We start from the raw sequence: 24,317 nt of genomic DNA, 5'->3' as shown, positions 1-24,317 counted from the left end.
CACCCCCTACCCCCATTGCCCCTGGTAACCACAATACAGTTTTCTCTGTCCATGTGTTGGTTTATATTCCACATATGAGTGAGATCATACAGTGTTTGTCTTTCTCTTTCTGGCTTACTTCACTTAACATAATACCCTCCAGGCCCATCCATGTTGTTGCAAATGGGACAATTTTGTCTTTTTTTATGGCTGAGTAGTATTCCATTGTATATATATACCACATCTTCTTGATCCAATCGTCAGTCGAGGGACACTTAGGTTGCTTCCACTTCTTGGCTATAGTGAATAATGCTGCAATGAACATAGGGGTGCATAAGCCTCTTTGGATTGTTGATTTCAGGTTCGTTGGATAGATTCCCAGTAGTGGGATGGCTGGATCATAGGGCATCTCTATTTTTAATTCTCTGAGGAATCTCCATACCGTTTTCCATAGAGGCTGCACCAGTTTGCATTCCCACCAGCTGTGTATGAGGGTTCCTGTTTCTCCACATCCTCTCCAACATTTGTTGTTTTTAGTCTTGGTGATTATAGCCATTCTAACGGGCGTGAGGTGATAGCTTAGTGTTGTTTTGATTTGCATTTCCCTGATGATTAATGATGCTGAACATCTTTTCATGTGCCTGTTGGCCATCTGTATATCTTCTTTGGAGAAGTGTCTGTTCATTTCCTCTGCCCATTTTTTGATTGGGTTTTTTGTTTTTTGGTTGTTCAGTTGTGTGAGTTCTTTACATATTATGGATGTATGTCTTGCAAATATTCTCTCCCAGCTGGTGGGTTGTCTGTTCATCTTGATTCTGGTTTCGTTTGTCGTGTAGAAGCTCTTTAATCTGATAAAGTCCCACTTGCTTATTTTTTCTTTAGTTTCCCTAGTCTGGGTAGGCATGTCATCCGAAAAGATTCCTTTATGACCAATGTCAAATAGTGTGTTGCCTATATTTTATTCTATGAGTTTTACAGTTTCAGGTCTCACCTTCAGGTCTTTGATCCATTTTGAGTTAATTTTTGTGAATGGCGATAGCAGATGGTCCACTTTCATTCTTTTGCATGTGGCTGTCCAGTTTTCCCAACACCATTTATTGAAGAGACTTTCCTTTCTCCATTGTATGTTCTTAGCTCCTTTGTCGAAAATTAGCTGTCCGTATATGTGTGGTTTTATTTCTGGGCTTTCAATTCTGTTCCATTGATCTGTGTGTCTGTTTTTGTACCAGTACCATGCTGTTTTGATTACTATTGCTTTGTAGTATGTTTTGAAGTCAGGGATTGTGATGCCTCCTGCTTTGTTCTTTTTCTTAGGATTGCTTTAGCTATTCGGGGTCTTTTGTTGTCCCATATGAATTTTAGTATTCTTTTTTCTATTTCCATGAAGAATGTCATTGGGATTCTGATTGGGATTGCATTGAATCTGTATATTGCTTTAGGTAATATAGACACTTTAACTTCTTCCAATCCACGTGCATGGGATATCTTTTCATTTCTTTATGTCATCATCGATTTCTTTCAGTAATGTCTTGTAGTTTTCATTGTATAGGTCTTTCACCTCCTTGGTAAGATTTATTCCTAGGTATTTTATTATTTTGATGCGATTGTAAATGGTATTATCTTTTTGAGCTGTCTTTCTGTTAGTTCGTTATTAGTATACAGAAATGCAACTGATTTTTGTAGATTGATTTTGTACCCTGCAACTTTGCTGTAGTTGTTGATTATTTCTAATAGTTTTCCAATGGATTCTTTAGGGTTTTCTATATATAAAATCATGTCATCTGCAAACAGTGAGAGTTTCACTTCTTCGTTACCTATTTGGATTCCTTTTATTCAAAAGTATTGATAATATGCAGAGTTAGTTAGGGTTTGAGGAAAATGGCACATAATAGCACATAATGGCATATATTCATCATATGTGGATGGCGAAAATGTAAACTGGTGGAAATTATTTTGGAGGGCAATTTTCAAGTGAATATCCCTTAACCCAATGGTTGCAATTTTAGGGATCTGCTCTACAAAAATATTTGTGCAAGTTCACCAGGATATATGTACAAGGACCCTCACTAAAGTATTATTTGGAATAGTAAAAAATGGAGGCAATTCCATCCATAGAAGAATTATTAAATACTGTACAGTAACTGAAAAGAATGAACTAGATTATCTATATGAAATGACATGGAAGGATGTTTGGTTACGCTGTTCAGTAAAATATGAGATTCTTGAATTAAAAAAAATCAGGTTATACAGAAGTAAGTATAGTAGGATTTATTTTTTAAAATGAACTCAATATCTGTACCACTTTGGTAATTAATAAATACATTAAGTTGGAAAGGATGTGGGGAAAAGGGAACCCTCATACACTGCTGATGGGAATGCAAACTGATGCAGCCACTATGGAAAACAGTATGGAGATTTCTCAAAAAATTAAAAATAAAAATGCCATATGACCCAGCTATCCCACTACTGGGTATTTATCCAAAGAACTTGAAATCAACAATTCAAAGAAATTTATGCACCCCTATGTTCATTGCAGCATTATTCACAACAGCTAAGATGTGGAAGTAACCCAAGTGCCCACCAAATGATGAAGGGATGAAGATGTGGTATACATAGACACAATGGAATACTACTCAGCCATAAAAAAAGACAAAATTGTCCCATTTGCAACAACACGGATGGACCTTGAGAGTATTATGTTAAGTGAAAAAAGCCGGACAGAGAAAGACAAACACCACATGATTTCACTCATATGTGGAAGATAAACAAACACATGGACAAAGAGAACAGATTAGTGGTTACCAGAGGGGAAAGGGGTTGGGGGGTGGGCATAAGGGATAAAGGGGCACATATATATGGTGACTGACAGACAATAATGTACACCTGAAATTTCACAATGTTATAAACTATTATGACCTCAATAAAATAATAAAAAAAACATTAAAAAGTTTACCCAGGGGATAAATAGTTTGTAGGTACAAACTTCCATATATATTGACTAATTCAACCACATTAATTATATAGTTTAAATTTTCTATGATCTTAGTTTTGGTTTATTTCCTTCATCTTAGCATTGCAATGATTTTTGTTAAATTATTCCCTTATAACTGTTCCTATTTTGCCTTGTATTTTTAATATATTTTGCTGGGTATTAATTGAAACTACATTCCAGGCCAGACTTTCTCATTATAGGTTGTGCCTTTTAAAATTCTATCTTCACCCTCTTTGTCCTCTTTGTTCCATGTAATACTTTTTGCTTTGAATTCTACTTCATTTGACATTCACGTAGTCACCCATGCTCTTTTTTGTTTACATTGTCCAGACTTCGCCCATCCTTCTGTTTTTAATCTTTCTGCATCAATTTGTTATATTAGAGCTCTTATAGGTGGTATAGATTGGATTTCCTTTTTTCTTTTTTTAAATCAATCTGTATCTTTGCCTTTTGGTAGGGGAAACTTAAATTGTCATGCGTATTTATCATTATAATAGATATGTTTGATCCTATTCCTGCTATCCTATTTTACGCCTTCTTGATGTTTCCGAAGCTAAGAGCTGGAATTAAAGCAGTAGCAGTGGAAAGGAAAAGTGGAGCCAAGTAGAAAGGTAATAATGATGGTGATGATAATGATATGGGGGATGCAGGAGAGTGAGGGGGGTGGAGGACTGAGAGATGGTTCCATGATACCAAGCTTTGTCAACCAGTGTATGGAAGGAGCAAAAGTTCCTTTTGTTTGTTTCTGTAATGGTAGAGATGAAGAATTTAGTTTAAGATAGGTTCTCTGAGGTCCTTGTGGGATATCTAAGTAGAGATATGCTACAAAAGCAGTTGGATATACAAATCTGGAGCTTATGAAAGAAGTCTTCACCTACACATCCATAGTTCTATGGGAGAATCTGAATTTTGCCTGTGGTTTAAAATAACAATTAATTTGATGATGGTCCACATTCCGGTTAAGTCTTTGTCTATGGCAAAGATGTACCAGACTTCCTTACCCCAAACATAGTACAAACAAAGCAAGGAAAATTACCTTTGCCATTCCAACTGAACTGGCATTCAATTCTGAGATCCCTTGGTTTGTCTTGTCTCCACGTTCCCATATCCCGAAGTCCTGGCATAAAATAATCAACATACCATTAGCAAGCCATCACTATTAAAGGATTACTAGATGCACAACACTTGGATAAAAGGCACACATAGTAGCTAATTTGCCATACATATGTGTACCCCCAATGCTTATTAAGGAGATACCAATGAGTTGGGTTGCCCCCATAGCTATTTTCCAGTAGCTTTAAAACCTATTGGGGCCTCCAAGAAGTTGGAAGACTCCTCGACAGCTGATCAGGACTAAGAACTCTAACTCAGTCCATCTGAAGAGGTGCTTCTCAAAACTTTTCATCAAAGCAGATATCCAGGGGGTCTACGAGATGGAGCTTAAACAGTTCCCCAGTATTTTATCTTAAACATTCATTCTGATTACACCCTCTTTTGGCACTGACAATGTACCATACACTAACCTATGCACTTTACAGTATTATCTTCCTTAATCCTTACATTTTATAGTTGACGAAACTGAGGTACAAAGAGGGGTTAAGTGACTCACCCAAGGTCACACAGCTAATAAGTAACAGAGCTAGGATTAGAGTCCAAGTACTCTCACTCCAAAGCCTACATTTTCAACCATAGCTCTATACAGCTCCTTGATATTATAAAGATAACATTTAAAATTACTTTTTAAAAACTCTATATTTTGAAATAACCTTAGACTTACAGAGAAGTTGCAAAAACAGTACAGTGAGTTCCCATATATCTTTCACTCAGCTTCGCCTAATGCTAACATCTATCATAACCATAGCATAATCGTCAAAGCTAAGAAATAAACATCAGTATAATACTAGTAACCAAATTATGGACTTTATTAGGATTTCACTAGTTTTTCCACTACTAGTGTTTTTATATTCTAGGATCCAATCCAAAATACCATGCTGCATTTGTCATGCCTCCTTAATCTCTTCCAATCAGTTATAGTTTCTCAAATCTTGTCTTTCGTGACCTTGATACTTCCTGAAGATTAGTGGTCAGATATTTTATACATTTCTCTATAGTTTGTTTTTCTGCTGTCTTCTCTTTTTTTTTTTTTTTTTTTTTTTTTAATTTTACTTTTTGCCCCCAAAGCCCCAGTAGATAGTTGTATGTCATAGCTGCACACCCTTCTAGTTGCTGTATGTGGGACTCAGGCTCAGGATGGACAGAGGAGAGGTGCCTCGATCTGCACCGGGATCGAACCCGGGCCGCCAGCATCGCAGCGCGCGCACTTAACCACCAAGCCACAGGGCCGGCCCCGTGCTGTCTTCTCTTGATTAGATTGAGGTTATGCATTTTTGGCAAGAATACTACAAACATTATGCTATGTCCTCAGTGCATCCTATCAGGGGGTACATGATGTTGATATGTCTTATTACTGGTGATGTTAACCATCATCACTTGGTTAAGGTGGCGTCTGCAGGGTTTTTCCATTCTACTGTTACTATTTTTCCCTTTGTCATTAATAAATATCTTGAGAGAGATAGTTTACAACTGTGCAAATATCCTATTTCTCCTCAAACATTTACTCACTAATTTAGCATCCATCAGTGAATCTTGCCTGCAACAATTATTACAGTGGTGTTTCAATGGTGATTTTCTAGTTCCTTCATTACCTCTACAGTCATTAATAGCAATTCTTCTCTAAGGAAGAGCTGTCCTTTCTCCCCATTTATTTACTCAGCTATTTACTTATATCAATATGAACTTATGGATATTTAGGTTATTCTCTGGGTTATAATAAAATGTTATCATTATTTATTTTGTTGCTCAAATTGTTCCAGCTCTGGCCCTTGGGAGTTCTTCCATGTTGGCTCCTGTGCCCTTTTGACATGGCCCATTCTTTTTTAAACACTTCCTCACTTTTTGTCACTACAAGATGATTCAGTCTCATCTTGTATTCTCCCTGTCCCAGCCCTGGAATCCTCCAGTTCTACAAGGAATCCTGGTTTCTTTTATTAGAGAATGATAGTCAAAATCCAATACCTGGACACTGGTGCTCATTGTGACCGTGGTGTCATTGCTTCTAGGCCCTCTCATTGAAAACAACTTGGAAATACCCATGTGCATATGTGTGTGCGTGCACATACATGTGGCACACACACACCCCACACACCTATATTTATTTCTGTATCCACCTTAAATTACTTTTCATGTAAAATTTCTGAGTTAAAGTGAAGCTTCAGGAAGGTAAGCCACATTTATCCCATGGCTAGCCTTGCCTGGCCCCTAACCCAGCTCTACCCTGGTCTGTTCAGCAAAGATTAGAGTATGAGAAGACATAAATATCATTAATTCTACTGCTGCAACCCTTGGCCACAATGGAGAGGCCAGAGAACCCTGGCTTGTACCCTGGACCATAGCAGGCCTATAGTATTAGAAGGCAAAGCGATCAGTCAACAGATAATGTCTGCTTGCATCAAATATGTCTATGTTAGACTTATCCTTCTGGCAAATACGGAGTCACAGGTTCCAGATTTACCCTCCCACCTAAAACAACTAAAAAACAACTAAAAAAAATGGACTATTTATGATACAGCCATTTTCAATACAATGATCATCATGCAATGAAGAACAGCAATCCTTGAGAAGATGTTAAATACATCAGGATTTAACATAAACCTACCTCATACGGTAGTTGTAAGAAAAACTAAGTATTTTTGTATAGTAAGCACTGAATCAATGTCTGTAATATTAAACACATGATTAAATTTTATTTATAAGTAGCTAACTGACCCATAATACTCCCTAGCCATCTTGCTCCTGTTTAACACCATAAACCATTAAAGTAAGACCACAATTTAGCCCTAGATTGCCAAATACCTACCATGAGATATTATAGAGTTTGAAAGGAATGAAAGCATAGCATCTTGACCCTCTTGCCTCTGTAACTCCCTTGGGGAGAAGGCAAACAGATGATGACAGCACTTAGTAAAGAAAGAGGCTGAAGGCAATTTCTGCCAGAAGTCTTATAGATTGGTTCACTATGAGGTACAGCATTAAGAGAAGGAATGGGTTGTCCAGTATTTTAAAAACATCATATTGCAGATGATATGATAATATATATAGAAAACCCTAACGACTCCACTAAAAAACTATTAGAACTAATAAATGAATTCAGTAAAGTTGCAGGATACAAAATTAATATACAGAAATCGGTTGCATTTCTATACACTAATAACAAGCTATCAGAAAGAGAAATTAAGAAAATAATGCATTTACAATTGCATCAAAAAGGATAAAATACTTAGGAATAAATTTAACCAAAGAAGTGAAAGACCTGCACTCTGAAAACTCTAAGACACTGATTAAGGAAATTGAAGATGACACAAATAAATGGAAAGATATACCATGCTCATGGATTGGAATAATTAATATTGTTAAAATGTCCACACTACCCAAAGCAATCTACAGTTTCAATGCAATCCCCATCAAAATACTAATGGCATTTTTCACAGAACTAGAACAAAGAATTCTAAAATTTATATGGAACTACAAAAGACCCCAAATAGCCAAAGCAATCTTGAGAAAGAACAAAGCTGGAGGTATCATGCTCCCTGATTTCAAACTACACTACAAAGCTATAGTAATCAAAACAGTATGGTACTGGCATGAAAACAGACACAAAGATCAATGGAATAGAATAGAGAGCCCAGAAATAAACTCATGCATATATGGTCAATTAATCTATGACAAAGGAGGCAAGAATATACAATGAAGAAAAGACAGTCTCTTCAATAAATGGTGTTGGGAAAACTGGACTGCTACATGCAAAAGAATAAAACTGAACCACTGTCTTACACCATATACAAAAATAAATTCAAAATGAATTAAAGACTTGAATGTGAGACCTGAAACCATAAGACTCCTAGAAGAAAACATAGGCAATCAGATCTCTGATATCAGTCTTAGCAATATTTTCTTGGACCAGTCGCCTCAAGCAAGGCCAACAAAAGCAAAAATAAACAAATGGGATTACATCAAACTAAAAAGCTTTTGCACAGCAAAGAAAACCATCAACAAAACAAAAAGGAAACCTACTGAATGGGAGAAGATATTTGCAAATCATACATCCAATAAGAGGTTACTATACAAAATATATAAAGAAGTTATACAATTTAATATTAAAAAAAACAACCTGATTAAAAAATGGGCAGAGGACTTGAATAGACATTTTTCTGTTTTTTTTTTTTTGAGGAAGGTTGGCCCTGCACTAACATCTGTTGCCAATCTTCCTCTTTTTTTCCCTTCCCAAAGCCCCAGTACATAGTTGTATATCACAGTTGTAGAGTTGTAGCTCTTTTATGTGGGACGCCGCCTCAGCACGGCTTGATGAGCGGTGCGTAGGTCCATGCCCAGGATTGGAACCGGCGAACCCTGGGCTACTGAAGCAGAACATGGGAACTTAACCGCTACGCCACTGGGCTGGCCCCGAATAGACATTTTTCCAAAGAAAATATACAGATGGCCAACAGGCACATGACAAGATGCTCAAGATACTAATCATCAGGGAAATGCAAATCAAAACTACAATGAGATACCACCTCATATCTGTCAGAATGGCTACTATTAAAAAGACAAAAAATAACAAGTGTTGGCAAGGATGTGGAGAAAAGGGAACCCTCATATACTGCTGGTGGGAATGTAAGCTGGTGCAGCCACTATGGGAAATAGTATGGAGGTTCCTCAAAAAATTAAAAATACAACTACCATATGATCCAGCAATCCAACTCTTGGTTATTTATCCAAAGAAAATGAAAACACTAATTCGAAGAGATATATGCATATCTAGGCTCATTGCAGCTTTATTTACAATAGCCAAGATATGGAAGCAACCTAAGTGTCCATTGATAGATGAATGGGTAAAGAAGATGTGCTACATATATACAATGGAGTATTACTCAGTCATAAAAAAGAATGAAATCCTGCCATTTACAACAACATGGATGGATCTAGAGGGTATTACGCTAAGTGAAATAAGTCAGAAAGGGAAAGAAAAATACCATATGATTTCATTTATATGTGGAATCTAAAAAACAAACCAAATGAACAAACAAAACAGAAACAGACTCATAGATACAGGAGACAAACTGGTGGTTACCAGAGGAGGGAGGGGTTGAGGGGGCAAGTGAAACAGATGAAGAGGATTAAGAGGTACAAACTTCCAGCTATAAAGTGAATGACTTATGGGGATGTAATGTACAGAATAGGGAATATAGTCAATAATGTAATAACTTTGTATGGTGAGAGATGGTAACTGGACTTATCATGGTGATCATTTTGTAATGTATATAGCTATCAAATCACTATGATGTACACCTGAAACTAATAGGATATTGTATGTCCATTATACTTCAATTAAAAAAATTAAAAAAAACATTTAAAATCCATTCCAAAATGAGTACTTACAGCAGTTTTATATGCAGATTCAATGTAAAATACAAGGTTCTGTATGAAATTGACTTCATCTAGGCTGTGGATGATATGAAGTCCTGAGGAAAAAAAAGAACAAATATATAGAGCTGGTCAATTATCACTATAGGCTTTATAGGCAGCCATAGTGACTAACTGATCCCACTACTCCCAAGTAATCCTACTCCTGCTTAGGAATAATGGGAGGCACTTTGATTCTTAAACCCTAAAAACAAGACCACAAATGAGTCCCAGGCTAGTCTTCAACTAAGTGAGATACCAACATAGTTTAACATGGAAGAATTTTAACTGTTATTTGTAGGTTTTAATAGAAAGTTTCAGACTCATAATTCTATAAGTAACTAATTTATAAGGTGCTTAAACGTACAAACCTAGGCATCTGGAAAAAGAATGATAAATATTTCAAAAAAGAGTTGGAGGAAGTTTAAATACTAAGCAAGAAGTAGATAAAAATTATGATTTTAAGGAGAATTTAAAACCATGTTTTTTGCAGTAAAAATAATTATTCTAAATGTAAGCTATACAAAGATAGTTATAGCTTACAAATGGAGTGTTTTGCATGAATTATCCATATGATTTTTACAACAACCCTAAGAGGTGAGTACCTCTATGTTTTCCATGAGGCTTAGGTTAAATACCTGTCTAAGATCATGTAACTAATAAATAGTGGAACTAGGACTCAATTGACTATCAACTTCTGTTTCACTTCGGAGACTGAGTTCCTAACCAAGATGCTATACTGCTTCCCAATATATACAATATAATCCAGTTTTGTTTAAAAACTAACTCCTCTCTCCTCTCCCATCCCCCCAACTCTCTATGGAGAGAAATACCAACAGGTATACAGTGAAAGTCTTCCTCCCACCAGGAATCACATCACTCCCACCCTGCCAAATCTCCTCTCTGGAAGAAACCAGAAACTATGGGTTAGCTTATTGCTCTTATTGAGCTATCAGCCTCCTCTTCACTTCATGGCACCTAATTTCTTGGAACCTAATTTCTTAAAACCAAAACCTCCATTGTTTTTGAGAGTGCCCTTAGGCTTGATTCTGTTCCAAATAAAGTCAGTTCTCTTGGGAAGAGCTATGGAGCTTTCTGTTCTTATGGCCTGCCTCTCCCTCCATGCTACTAGCAAGGTGGGTCAGGCCTAGTATTCTCTGCCTGCTCTGCCTGGGGTTAAGCTTCGATTCCATGAGTGGAATGGGGGCCAGGTAGGAAGGGAGTTCCAGATTTCTTAGTTATTGGCTAGACTAGAGCTTCTGCAACACAGAGCTGGGGACGATGAGAAATGCTGGCAACCTACCTCTCTCAGGGAGATATCATAGCCCTAGACTGGGAGCTGGGAGGAGAGGGAGACTTTTATTCTTGGCTGCATCAACCTTGAGAGTAGTACTTCTGTCATGGTGAGCCTGGGGTGGAGGAGGGAGTAGGTTGTGGCCCAAATACCACACTCTTTCACTGCTCTTACTAAGATTTAGATTTCCTTGAATAAATGTTTCTCCACTTGCTGTATGCCCTTAGGACAATTTCCAGTGACTTTAAATGGTTGGTTTTTTAAAATTAATTTTCACTATTTATGGTTATTTTGCTGGGGAAAAGGTCTGTGGAGCTCTTTAGGCCACCATCCTGTAAGTTGCAGTCAGCTTCTGTCTAAGCTTCTCTTTTAACCAAGGTTGAAATTTTTAAGAATTCAAAAATATGCAGAAAATTGCTAAATTTTCCATGAAGATCTTTCATATTCTACCTACTGATTATCTCTCTCATCTTTTTCATCCTCAAGGCAACTGCCTTACATAAGTTCTGCATCATTTCTTGCCTAAAGTATTTCACTAACCTCCTAACTAGTCTTCTATCTTAATTTTCTCCCCTATCCAATCTAGCCTCCTGAATCTGAATCATCTGAAATTTTCTTGATTATTTACCTTCAGTGGCCCTCTACTGACTACAGACTAAACTCCAAACTACTTAGCATGATACACAGGCCCTTAAACAGCTAGTCCCAACTTTCTAGCTTCATCTTTTGCCATTTTTCCAGATCTATCTTATACTCTAACCATAGAAGATACCTAGCTTTACCTTGGTAGCCAGTACTTTTCAAACTTATGTGTGGTAGTCATGCTATTCCCTTCCTTTCTCTGATGTGTGAATTTCTACTTATTCCTACTTATTCCCTAAAGGCCTGATCAAATAATATCCACCTTATCCTAAGCACCTATCAAAGTTAGCTCATTGAATTAAATGGTAAGTCAGGAATCAACAAACTGATGAATGAATGAATATGTCTCTTATAAGCCTCTTTAGTATATTTCTGCTTCTGTTCTGGGCTCAAAATGAAAAACCACAAGGGATATTTAGACACTGTTTGCTTTGTAGAAAAACATTCCAGAGTTGGTATTAAAGGAATATTATAAACGGAGTTACAGCTGCTGTTTAAATAAATAAAGCCTAAAAATACATTTATTCAGGGAGGAACCTCTGCTCCAAAAGAAGGGAGTATGTGGGTAGCCATATTATAATTTTAAGAAAAGGTTATTCAGCTTCCGGGCTTGTGTTCTAGAGGTAAAAAAAAAAAAAAAAAAAAAAAAAAGGAAGGCTTTATCACCAAATAGTTATTTATACAAGAAAAGGAGAAGACTATTGTGGGGTAATTCTCACCTTGAATGCCCTTTGTACCAAGGAGCCTTGGAACCAAATAGGAAGATAAAGAAATCGAAACGTCAAAAATATGGTATCGTGAGAAGTACATTTACTTACTCAGGAAGATCTAACAAAGGTTCCTGTTTAATTTACAAACTGAGGGTAATCAGATTCGTTGTCCTCCCCAATTAGGAGAAATAAAAGGGGATTATGTTGGTTCTTACACTTTTCTTTTTCAGTTAAAGCTTCTAAAGCTAATAACAAAACAATCTGAAAAGGTGTATTATTCAACAATAAAAAATACACATTTTAATTCTGATTCCTAAGTTAATTCCCTTAATATAATTTAGATGCCTATAGACAGATGCCTTGTTTATAATACGTTCATAAAGAGTAGTACAAAGTAAGTGATTCAATTTATGTTAATACTAACTATAGGCATGTCGGTGTCTAGTATGAGAACAATCAATAAACCCTAGCCTTTCTTTCCCATCTCATGGTATTTGAGGATTAATAAAAGATAAAAATACCATCTAAAGAAAATCTGTCCCAGATTTCCTGGTTCTCAATTAAAAAATTAATTAGTACACCAGACTTGTTTCTCAATGTAAAAGAACACAAACTAGAGCTCAAAGAGTTGTTTCTCCATATAAAATGTGCAAAATACTATGTTTCCAATGTGCATCTTTGAGCAATGTAAATAGCTATGTTGTTTTTTGGCCAACACCTTTGGCGAAGCCACGTGTGCCAGAGCAAGTGCTCCACATTGCAGGGGCCCCCAGTACTTCTGTCCTTGTACTGACCTGAGGCAGTCATTTGTGCTAAGAAGAGCAGGTACACAGAGGTAGCATCCAACTGCAGGTGTCCCCACTGGTCATCACCCACTACAGTGGCACACGTTTTGGTGTTATACTTGGCATGGAGGCTATCCTTGGTACTCTGACTATACTTGAAGGATTCTACTTTATCCACCTGAAGAAAACAAAAACAGTAAAAGAAGGCTATGCAGAAAAATCAACCCATGTGCCATACTTCTGCAGTACTCTAACACATGTGGCTGCATTCGGTCTTCAGGCAATTGTGAATATTTAAAATGTATTGTTATCTTTTTTCCCTACACTAATACAACTAGGAAAGTCTACTGTTGCTGTTTTTTAATTTAAGCAATTTAATTAGAAAATAATACCAGTCAAAACTAGCTATTTCCTATTCATTACCTCTCTTTCATTCTTCAGATGGTTGTTTTGCCACATTGTAGATATAAACTGAGATGCAGAGTGGCTGAGGGAGAACAGCTTAGTAAGAGATAACTGAGTTGTAAAAAAGACACATTTGTTCCTGAAACAGAGGTAGGAATTTTGAGGGAAATTAGAACAAGAGGATATATTTTGAAGGAGTAATGAAAAGAGCTGGGGAGAGATACACGGAGTGACAGAGAAGATATGAAAGAAAGCTGAAACCAGAGGTCAGAAAGAAAACATTGTGCAAGGGACAACTGAAAAACTTAGTTCCTGAAACTTAGATCTGAGTATGTGTGCATCTGATATATGATAGTAACTCTTATACCTTTAAATATGGTTCATGAAATTAGTGACTTTAAACCTATTTGGTAGGGTAGAAAATGCAAATCTCTAAAATAGAAAAAAAATAGTAGCAAAGAAGGAAAAAAAAAAGAAATAATGGCCATGAGATAGCCCAGTAGAGAGAGCACTGATAAAGAAGTTCAGAAGTCTAGAGTTGATTTCTTTTTACTTCAGACTTGTTGTGTGTACCTGTGGATGGTCACTTTATTAATCTGGACCTCCATTTCTTCTTCTAATAAAATGTAATCTTGGTCTCAAGAAAATCAGTTCAGATTCAATGTGTGCAACATGTGTAAAGATCTCCTAGGATACAAGTAAAATACTTTTTTTTTTGTTTTTGGTGAGGAAGATTGGCCCTAAGCTAACACCTGTTGCCAATCTTCCTCTTTTTGCTTGAGGAAGACTGTCCCTGAGCTAACACCTGTGCCACTTCTCCTCTATTTTGTATGTGGGACGCCATCATAGCATGGCTTGGTGAGCTGTGTGTAGGTCCACACCTGAGATATGAACCTGCAAACCCTGGGCTGCTGGAGGAGTGCACTGGAACTTAACCACTATGCCACTGGGCCAACCCCAGTAAAACACTTTTGAATGGAAAAAATATCATATATAAACCCAAAAGATAAACCACAGACTGCTAAAAAATATTTGCAGTATATGGGACACGGGATTAAAATCCATAATGTACGGGAACTCTTCAAATAGGCAAGAAAGAGACAGCCCAAAATAAAAATAGGCAAAGAACCCAATAGCAATTAACAGAAGAGGAAATGCAAATTTTCAATCTACACATGAAAGCATGCTCAACTTCACTGAAGACCAGAAAAATACAAATTAATGCAAGGAGATATAAGTCCTCGGCCCCTTATCTCCAATCATAAAATCTAAAACACTTTCAAAAGGTTTGTTCCCGGGCTGGCCCCGTGGCTTTGTGGTTAAGTGTGCACGCTCTGCTGCTGGCGGCCCGGGTTCGGATCCCGGGCACGCACCGACGCACCGCTTCTCCGGCCATGCTGAGGCCGCGTCCCACGTACAGCAACTAGAAGGATGTGCAGCTATGACATACAACTATCTACTGGGGCTTTGGGGGGAAAATAAATAAATAAATAAAATCTAAAAAAAAAAAAACAAAAACAAAAACAAAACAAAAGGTTTGTTCCCCTAAGCGTAGCACCAAAATTCATTTCGTGGCAATATATGATTCAAATTGACATGGGGCTATTTGTAGTTTTTATTTATTCCACTTAGTGTGAAATGCATGTTTCCCTACAGAGAGATTGTTTTTGATGATGGAATGCTACTCTGGACCTACTGAGGGCATAAGATAATATATGATACACGCACTGTACTACCTTTTAAAATCTGAAAAATTCTGAATTCTAAAAGTTATCCGGTCCCAAGGGTTTCAGGTGAGGGCTTATAGACCTGTATCATCTTTTACTCAATATACATCATTGTATGCACAGTAATGAAGTATATTAAAAAATCACTTGTAGAGGGGGAAAAAAAGACTAGAGGAAAACATTCCGCTGGTAACTGGGTGGTGAGATCATGGGTGACATTTTCCCCTTCAATTCTATAAATTTTCTAAAATTAGTGTGCACTATTTGTGCAATTGAAAAAATATAAACTATAAACATTCCCTAAGGGGTGGAGATTCTATTACAATGTGCTTTTATTAGAGAGAGAGGTGTTACCAACACCATACCTGTCTGATCATGCAGTGCAGCAGTCCCCTCATCAGCTTCACTACACTCTGCAGAAATAAATGGAAACAAGACTGTTATAAACATCGCTAGATGCAGGAACACTTACTCAGCAACTGCAGTTGGTACATGACCTTTTGAGAAGAAGTAACCCTATCCTGGGTTCATATTTACATGGCATTTACTTTATAGGTACACAGAAGAGTAGACTGCAGCTAAAAGTGGAATCAAAAGCTGCAGTTGGTGATTCCTTCAAGTTAAAAAAAAATCCAAGCTCTAACCGGTTTATGTAAAACAAAGCCAACCATCCTATTAGAGAACATTCCACCTAGTCAAAATGGGTAAGTCAGCTCAAAAATCATAAAGCTGTGAAGATATTCAAAAATACATCCTATGGCCTAGAAAAGCCAACAACATCACTTTTATTTTTTCTAAACTAGCCAAGACTTATCTTCAAGAGTCCACAGAAATATTTATCTAGACATTTTCCCTAAAGAATAAATGAACTTCAATTCAGAATAAGTGCAAAGGGCAATTGTTAATGCAACTCAATTCCTTTTCCATGAAAAAAAAAGCCACAAACTTCTTAAGTCTCAAGTCATCACTGTTTCTTTTACTAGGCTTGGCAATTTCTAAAGTAGTTAGTTTTCCAGTCATAACACTCCAAAATTCTGATTACCAACTATATACTATACTGGTTGGTATAATGTAACATAGCAATAATAATTATATTTAATTATAATATAGTATAATAATACTATACTAGTTATACTATACTACTTAGTATAATATAGTAATAAGTATATTTAATTATAATATGTTATAGTAATACTATATTATACTAGTATAGTATAGTTATACTACATGACACTAGAAGGGCTCATCAACAGTGGCATGGGAGGAAATATGTTTTGGAAGAATGTAGCACCAAACAGCTTCTCCATTTCTCTAAGCTTCCTGTTTCACACTCCAGAAGAAATACAACAAGGTTACTCCAGGGAATGCTGGCTCAGAGGTGGCTTCAGGACACCTCTGAAAACTAATCCACTTGGGAGCTGCATCATTCTGTTATTCCTTCAAAACACTCAAGTGGACTACTAGCCACCAGCACGATAAGGATAAGTACCTGTTAAATTATGCCCCAAGTCTTTATGACATCTTTTACTGAAGGAAAAATAAAAAGTGTTTCCTTGGGAGAGCTCCCTTTCTTAAGTAATTTCTGTCTATAAATGGTCCCCTCCCCTTACACATCAAGGGAAGTAATTAAAAAAGAGAGAGAGGGGCTGGCCTGGTGGCGCAAGCGGTTAAGTGCGCGCACTCCGCTGCGGCGGCCGGGGGTTCCCCAGTTTGGATCCTGGGTGCGCACCGACGCACTGCTTGTTAAGCCATGCTGTGGTGGCGTCCCATATAAAGTAGAGGAAGATGGGCACGGATGTTAGCCCAGGGCCAGTCTTCCTCAGCAAAAAAGAGGAGGATTGGCATCAGATGTTAGCTCAGGACTGGTCTCCCTCACAAAAAAAAAAAAAAAAAGAGAGAGAGAGAGAGAGAACAGGCAGTGCATGATCTTGTCATCTTTTAAAGCATGAAGCATTTGTTATAAAGTAATGAAACTGACTGCAACCTCTACAAGCAAATCTCTATCATTACTGTGACCCTAATAAAAGAGACCATCCTTTAATATACCCTGTTACAGAAAGCATTTAACACAGCCTCGTCACTCCGTGGGGAGACTATTCAATTCTGAATTATCTTCTACGTGTCACCACATACTCACAGGTTTCTATCACATTCTTTCAACTCTCTTTACCATCCAGCCCTGCTATTCCCATCTATATTTTCTTTAACTTAAACAGCAAACCTGGGGAATCATGGACCCAGTGGAGGATTCCTGATTGCCATCCACTTTTGTCTTCCTAGAATGGCCACTGTCAGCCATTTCTGTCCTCAAGTTCCAACTTCCAAGTCAGGATAAATTTAACAGGAAGCATGGGAGGTAGGAATGAGGGGAGGTATCTGTACTTTGTATTCCCCCAAACTGGCTGTTTTCTGATTCAGGTGCACTAGTTGGCATTAATTATACATGTTTATTCATAGACCAGGGCTTCCAGCCCCACCTAGTAACACCCTCCTCTCACCTACTCTTTTTGAGGCTATGGATCTATGTATTTGTGAATTAAATATAAAGATATATAACTATATACAACTATATCTACGTAAGTATTAATCTCTCTCTCTCTCCAGGTATACCTATAATCAGACATTTATTGAGCATCTAAAATATGCAAAGCACTATACCAGGCTTTGTGGAACATAAAGGGGAAACAAGACAGGTACATTAAAAAAAATACACTACAAACATGTCTACCTAACAATTCCTAGTTATCCTTTAAAACCCCACTCCTCTGTGCATCCTTCCTTGCCTTGTTCAAGGGAAATTAGACATTCTCACCTCTGTGTGTTCCCACAGAACTTTGTACTTATCTCCTATATATATAGTACCTACAGTGTCTGTCCTAATATATTGTAACTATTTGTTTATATATCTGTCTCCCCCATCAGACTATGAACTCCTTAATAAAAAGGGGCAGAGACCAGGTTCAGAAATAGACCTTTAAGTCAATGGATTAAGCAGGTTACAGTTTAATAAATATGTATTCCATGTCTGCAAGTAACTCTCAAATGGCTTATCAAAAAAATCATGTGCATTTAGAGAGAGGGAGGAGGCAAATATGATAAAATGTTAACAACTAGTGAATCTAGATAAAGAGTATATGCAAATATCTCCATTTTACTATTCCTTTTTGGTGAGGAAGATTAGCCCTAAGCTAACTTCCATTGCCAATCCTCCTCTTTTTGTTTGAGGAAGAGTGGCCCTGAGGATATGCAGATGCAACTGATCCGAAGACAAATAAAAATCAGGGTTTGAAATTGAAGTGAGGTCAGAGTTAAAGATGAAGCTTTGGAAGTCACTCTCATAAAGGTAATAGTTCAACTCATGAGAAAAGATGAGAGACTATACACAGAGAAGAAAACTGAGGAAGATGTAGAACTGCAGGCAGCCAAAGAGCTCTCTCTATTTGTCTGCCTATTTATTTTTATGGGTGTAAGCCTATATCTATGCGACTAAGAGAAAAGACCATTTGTAAAGACATATATGGTCACAATACTATTCTCAATCAAGGATAGAATAGTCACCTAAACCCTTGTCCCCTTTTCATCCAGGATTCTCTTTAGTTCTCTGACATTATTTCTTAGAGAGAAACCAAGGTGAGATTTGGAAGGGTAGAAATGATTAACAATCAAAAGTTTAGGAACTGCATCCACCTGGGTTCCCTTGTCCCTGGGCGCTTCTGTTGGGGTGTTGTCAATGAGGGGCACTGGAAGCGGGCTAAGAAAAACAATTGAATGAAATATTTTTATTTCAATAAAGGTGGAGCCATTTTTGCCCTATTTGCTCCAAAAAAAAAAAAAAAAAAAAGTTTGGGAAAATCCACACAGTAATGGAAAGTTGACAGTAGGTGGGAATTTCATCTATGGATTTATTGGATTTAATCTATGCTCATTTATTGGCCATAGATCAGGGGTTATTATCCCTGGATACACTTTAGAATCATCTGGGTAGTTTTTTTTTTTTTTGTGAGGAAGATCAGCCCTGAGCTAACATCCACGTTAATCCTCCTCTTTTTGCTGAGGAAGACTGGCTCTGAGCTAACATCTATTGCCAATCCTCCTCCTTTTTTTTTTCCCCCAAAGCCCCAGTAGATAGCTGTATGTCATAGTTGCGCATGCTTCTAGTTGCTGTATGTGGGACGTGGCCTCAGCATGGCCAGAGAAGGGGTGCGTTGGTGCGTACCCGGGATCCGAACCCAGGCCACCGGTAGCGGAGCATGCGCACTTAACCGCCAAGCCACGGGGCCGGCCCTCATCAGGGTGGTTTTTAAAAATATTAATGCCCCTGGGGTTCCACTTACAGAGATTCATCTAAATTGTTCTAGGGTGGGGTCCAGTAAGGGTATTTCTTAAGCTTCCCTAGTGATCCCAATGTACAGCCAGAGTTTAGAACCACTCCTGTAGATTAGAGACAAAGCCAACTCACCACCTGTCTCTAGAAATAAGGCTTATTGGAACACAACCATGCTCATTCTTTTATGTATTGTCTCTGGCTGCTTTTGCGCAATAACGGAAGAGTTGAGTAGTTGGGCAGAGACCACACATGACCCACAATGCCAAAAATATTTACTATCTGGCCCTTTAGAGAGACAGTTTTCTGATCCCCAGTCTGAATTAACTGAGTAAGTTCTGAGAAAGAAATTAATGAGACAATAATAAAATCTGCTTTAATTCACAATGAAAGTTCACAGAAATTTTAGAATTCCCGGAGAAATGTTTCTTTTTTGAAGATGTTTCTTCTTACCATAATGTTTTTGAGACATTCTAAAGTTATTATTGAGGTGGTATGAAAATTATTTTTGGGATATGTGAAAAATTATTTGATGGAACATTAAAATTTTAGAACAAATAATTCTGTGTTTCCCTAATTTTTTCCCCTTCCTCTGTTAAATGCTTTCTATCTGGGCCACATAAGGAAAAATGTCGACTTTGCAGAATGATTGGTCAACAAGGAGACAACAGATTTCTTCTAATAGTATTGAAAAAAAAATTGGTCACATTGGTCAAATGGGTATGGAATCGTGGGTAGTGTTCCACTGATATTAATTTCTAGCAAAGCAAACAAAATACTGTGATCAAAATAGCAAAACATTAGAGTATGATGGAGGATTTGGAGGGAGAGGGTAAGATTACAGGTGATTTTTTAACACTTCTCTATATTTTCCAAATTCTTAAAATGGTTATGTATTATTTCTGTAAGTCATAAAAATATTGATCTGTACTTCCTGGGCTAGAGCAAAAACTCCAACAATTTTTTTCTGGTGGACCTAAGTACCTCTCAATAGTGGTCTGAAGGAATAACAAATGCCTGCTGTTGCAGAGGATAACACAGTGAAACCTCCCATGGCCAAAGACTGCAACTCTGCAATATGTTGGGGCCCTTAAAAATAACCAAATCTCATATTCTGATTTATGTATGGCAACTGGAGCTCAGATTGCCTAAGTCTGAGGGAGACCATTTGAGAAAATGGCTGGTGTAGAATCTTTTCCACCAATGGAAAAGAATTCACATACACCTTACAACTCACAGTAGAGTATCTCAACATTAAGAGTCCCTTGTGGCCCAGAATATTGTTTTCTTCATTCAAGAGGACACAGCACCCTGTGTCTAAACAGCTCTATAAAGGATGTTTCTTTACTGAGGGGAAGGGTCTTAAAAGTTGGCTTCTTTACTGAGGGAAGGATCTTAAAAGTTGGCTTAAAATTTGGCTTAAAAGAAGGCCTTTAAGTCATCTGCTGACTCTGACCTTATTTTGCTCAGGGAAAAAAAGAAGCACAACAGGCTCTGAAACAGCAGCCATTGGTATAAAAATCAATAAACAGTCTTTACTTGTGTCTAGTTGGGAAGGTCTGCTAATTTGTGTCAGTTACCCTCATACAAACACCACTTATCATTTTCAAAAACAAAGTAAAATGGTAGATACCTGCCCCCAAACATTCTTCTCAATGAGAACATGCTGGAGATTGGAAAATACATTTACTTAGAAAGAGGATTATAAATTTTAGCAAAGATCCCAGGATAGGATTTTCCACTATAACAGAACAGACTGTGCCCTCTCCCCCCGAATCAACAAGTTTCAAGTTTCCACTGCAAAAAAATTTCAGTACAATACAGGGAAGGTTTTCGGAATGTAATTTCATGAAGGTGAAGAAAGAGGGAGAAAGGCAAAATACAGTTCTCTTAGCTCCTGTGGGCTACATTTCCTTCAATCCCTGCTCTCCTCCCCCCACTCCCCACAGCTCCAGATCTCTTTGTATTTTTATTCTGAGTACCTGCTCCAGTTCATAGGCCTTTGCCTTATCCTCATCCCGGTCTGCATTCTTCCGATAGGCCAGGCCCAAAGCCCACACAGCCAAGATGCTGTACACATTATCACGGACCCAGGCATCTTTCTGATCATAGCTGGCTGGAAGCAAGCCAGTCACAGGATTCTGCAAGGCCAAGAAAAAGAGAAGCAGGTAACCATAAGGTGTTTACATGAGGAAACAGAATCTATCAAATGGGTTATTTAGGGACTTTGGTCTTCTACTTCCCCACTCCTGAGTTTTGTAACCTCCTCTTCTTCTGACAAAGTGCAAGCAAATGCTATTTTGAATAAGGGGCAAGAGCTGGCTGAAGCCTTACAAGTGTGAAATGTGGGTATTATTAAAAGAAAGGCAGTGTTTTAACTTTCCAGTTAGAAAGAATGAACAACCAACAAAGAACCAACATTAAAGGAGTGGAAAAAATGGGGCTGGCCTGGTGATGTAGTGGTTAGGTTCACGGGTTCAGATCCCTGGTGTGGACATACACACGGCTCTCAAGCCATGCTGTGGAAGCGTCCCACATACAAAATAGAGGAAGACCAGCATGGATGTTAGCTCAGCGACCATCTTTCTCAAGCAAAAAGGGGAGAATTGGCAGCAGATGTTAGCTCAGGGCCAATCTTCCTCACACACAAAAAAAATAGAGTAGAAAAAATAACTAACAGCATATATGAAGTACCTCAGGTCTTCACAATCATCTAGTCTTAAGATGGCTAAATGTTCCCCTACTTCTTTTCTATGGCATAAGGGGAAGGAGATGACTCCCAAACCTCGGGCGGGGTGTGTGTGTGAATAAACAAGCTTCAACACATCTTTCAACTCTGCCTCCCTGGAGCCCAGCTGTGGCTTGGGGGGCGGGGGACTCAGACGCCATGACTCAGGGCTGGTGGCTAACGGTGCCTGACTCGGGTTCTGCTACTGGCCCAACACCTCTCTTTTCTTCAGGGTTCTTTACGGCCTCCCCAGCTAGGGGGCGGGAGAACCCGCTACAGACACACGGGGGTTCACCCAGGGTCTCCGGCCAGGCTATCATACTGCACATGCTCGGTGGTTACAGGCGACACCCCTTCACTTACCTGATGGCACAGGATGGTCTGATGAACCAGCCTAGCGTAGCCGTCCAGCCGGACGCCCGAGTTACTCCGGCTCCTCATGGCGCCACGTTTTCAACCCCCTCAGAGAAACGGCCCGGGTGCCGCAGGGGCCCTCGGTCCTCCAAGGAGACTCCAACACAGCTCCACCCACGCTGTGGGAAGCCGGAGCGCCAGGTCCGGGCAGAGCGCTTTCACCGCGCAGGCCTGCGGCCGGCTGTCCGGACAACGGTGGCCTCTGGAGCCCACCACAGGCCAGCGCGCCCGAGCCTCCCGTGGTCTAGCGCCCCGGCGCCGCTCTCCGCCACCCTTACGCCCGTCCGGCCTCCGCGTGTGGCTCCTGCATCCTCCGCTCAACTCCCGGAGACCGCCACGGCCCAGAGCCTCCCGTGCGGCCGGCGGCAGCGAGTCACTGGCCGCGGCACCGCCTCCACCTTGCGGGAGCCGCGAGCCGGAGGCGGGGCGGGCGCCGCAGGTCCCGGCAGCTGCGCGCTGCGCCCGCCCCGCCCGCGCCCGCCCCGCGGCCGAGAATGTGTCACCATTGGCAATGTGCTTTCAGAGGTTTATTTTTGAAATGCCTCAAATGACTGTTTCAGTTTTCCACCCTTGCCGTGCACCCAGGACGTTGAGGAGGATGTTTCCTCTGGTTTCTTCTGCTGGACTAGTTTTAGGAACCTACGGTAACTTCAGTCCTAAAAAGAAGGACGCACGTTTGCGTTCAAGGTCTAAAGAATTGGAATTTCCGGGTCTTTACTGTATTTTATATGTTTGACTAAAAGCTCTGGTTAAACTCCTTACTCCGACCCAAACCAAACAAGAAGGAACTTCCTAAGGTACTTGATATTCCTCAGAAACTGGCGAATCGGCGGGCTTGGGAAGGACGGGGCAGTGGTGCGCTGTGTGGAAGCGAGTGCCCCAGGAAGGGAAGTGGGCTAGGAGGCAGCAGTGTCTCAGGACGGCCTTGGCCGGAGAGGAGCTGGAGATTGTGTAACTGCTTTGGAAAGCTCCCTCATGCGCACGTAGGTCACAAAGCTGAGGCAACAAAGCCTCAGCTGAAAATAAAGGGGAGAAAGGGAGGCTAGAAAAGAAGCCTGTAGGTAACGCTGGTCACTGACTGCAGGAAATCGGTCCGCACTCCAGCGGTGTCCCGGCCCCAGGGCCTTTGCTCCCTGCCTTTACTGCCCCCAACCCCCACCTCTTGATCTCCGCTTATCTAAACCCTGCACGTCTTTCAAGGCTCGGCTTAAGAACCACCTGCTCTCTGAATCGCGGGGTAACAGAATTAGACCAACTGACTTTTCAAGTCTGACTCCAAGAATTGGCGATTCTAAGCCATCCCTAGCTACCCTACTCGGGCCACAGTGATTTTGCATTTTCGTTTATCTTTTTATTTTTCTAAATTTAGTCTCTCCTCGTAAGATCCCTCTGTTCCAACCCCCACCCTCACCCACTCCCAAATTAGCATAAAGCCAGGCACCTAGGAGGTGACTAGCAAATATTTGGTAATATTGACGATGAAGGAGGAGGGAATGCTCCGGATCTCAGATCTGGGACTTTCAGGTTCAACGGCCAGTCAGTGATACAGTTAGAGAGTGATACACTTAGAATTCTCAAGCAAATAGTTTCCATTGCAGTCACCAGCTACACAAATGCCGTGACTGGCAAGTAACAAGACACTGCAAGACCCAAGTGCACAGGGGAAGAAAAAGTATTTCCAGGCAAAGCTACTTCATTTCTGTCCCTGCTCTGCCCCTAACTCCCTGACAACTTCCCCTCAACCTGTCGCCTCAAAAGCCCTTTCTCTGCCCTTGTCCCCTTCAAACTACTGCCT

At 39.4% G+C, this 24,317-nt stretch overlaps 1 protein-coding gene across 5 annotated transcripts in view; it reads right to left on the bottom strand.

The window, feature by feature from the left end:
• PHKA1 (phosphorylase kinase regulatory subunit alpha 1) overlaps nt 1-22,909 on the bottom strand; it is a 119,967-nt gene extending 97,058 nt beyond the window's left edge. For 4 of the 5 annotated variants that reach the window (XM_004439826.3, XM_004439827.3, XM_014794886.2 and 1 more), the window contains exons 1-6: nt 22,472-22,908; nt 21,363-21,521; nt 15,422-15,469; nt 12,934-13,102; nt 9,470-9,552; nt 4,008-4,088 (exon numbers count right to left, since the gene is read on the bottom strand). In XM_004439826.3, the coding sequence (XP_004439883.1) occupies nt 4,008-4,088; nt 9,470-9,552; nt 12,934-13,102; nt 15,422-15,469; nt 21,363-21,521; nt 22,472-22,549 (618 nt within the window). In that variant the 5' untranslated portion in view covers nt 22,550-22,908. Of the gene's footprint in view, nt 1-4,007; nt 4,089-9,469; nt 9,553-12,933; nt 13,103-15,421; nt 15,470-21,362; nt 21,522-22,471 lie in introns of all 5 variants that reach the window. The other variant, XM_087427796.1, reaches the window with a different exon arrangement.
• Between the last annotated feature and the right edge of the window lie 1,408 nt (nt 22,910-24,317).

This window comes from Ceratotherium simum, chromosome X, assembly GCF_057802395.1.
Source record: "Ceratotherium simum simum isolate JZ-2026a chromosome X, ASM5780239v1, whole genome shotgun sequence".
In the NCBI taxonomy this organism is placed as follows: domain Eukaryota; kingdom Metazoa; phylum Chordata; class Mammalia; order Perissodactyla; family Rhinocerotidae; genus Ceratotherium; species Ceratotherium simum.
The sequence above is the reverse complement of the archived record's forward strand: the minus strand, read 5'-3'. Positions and strand labels throughout refer to the sequence as shown.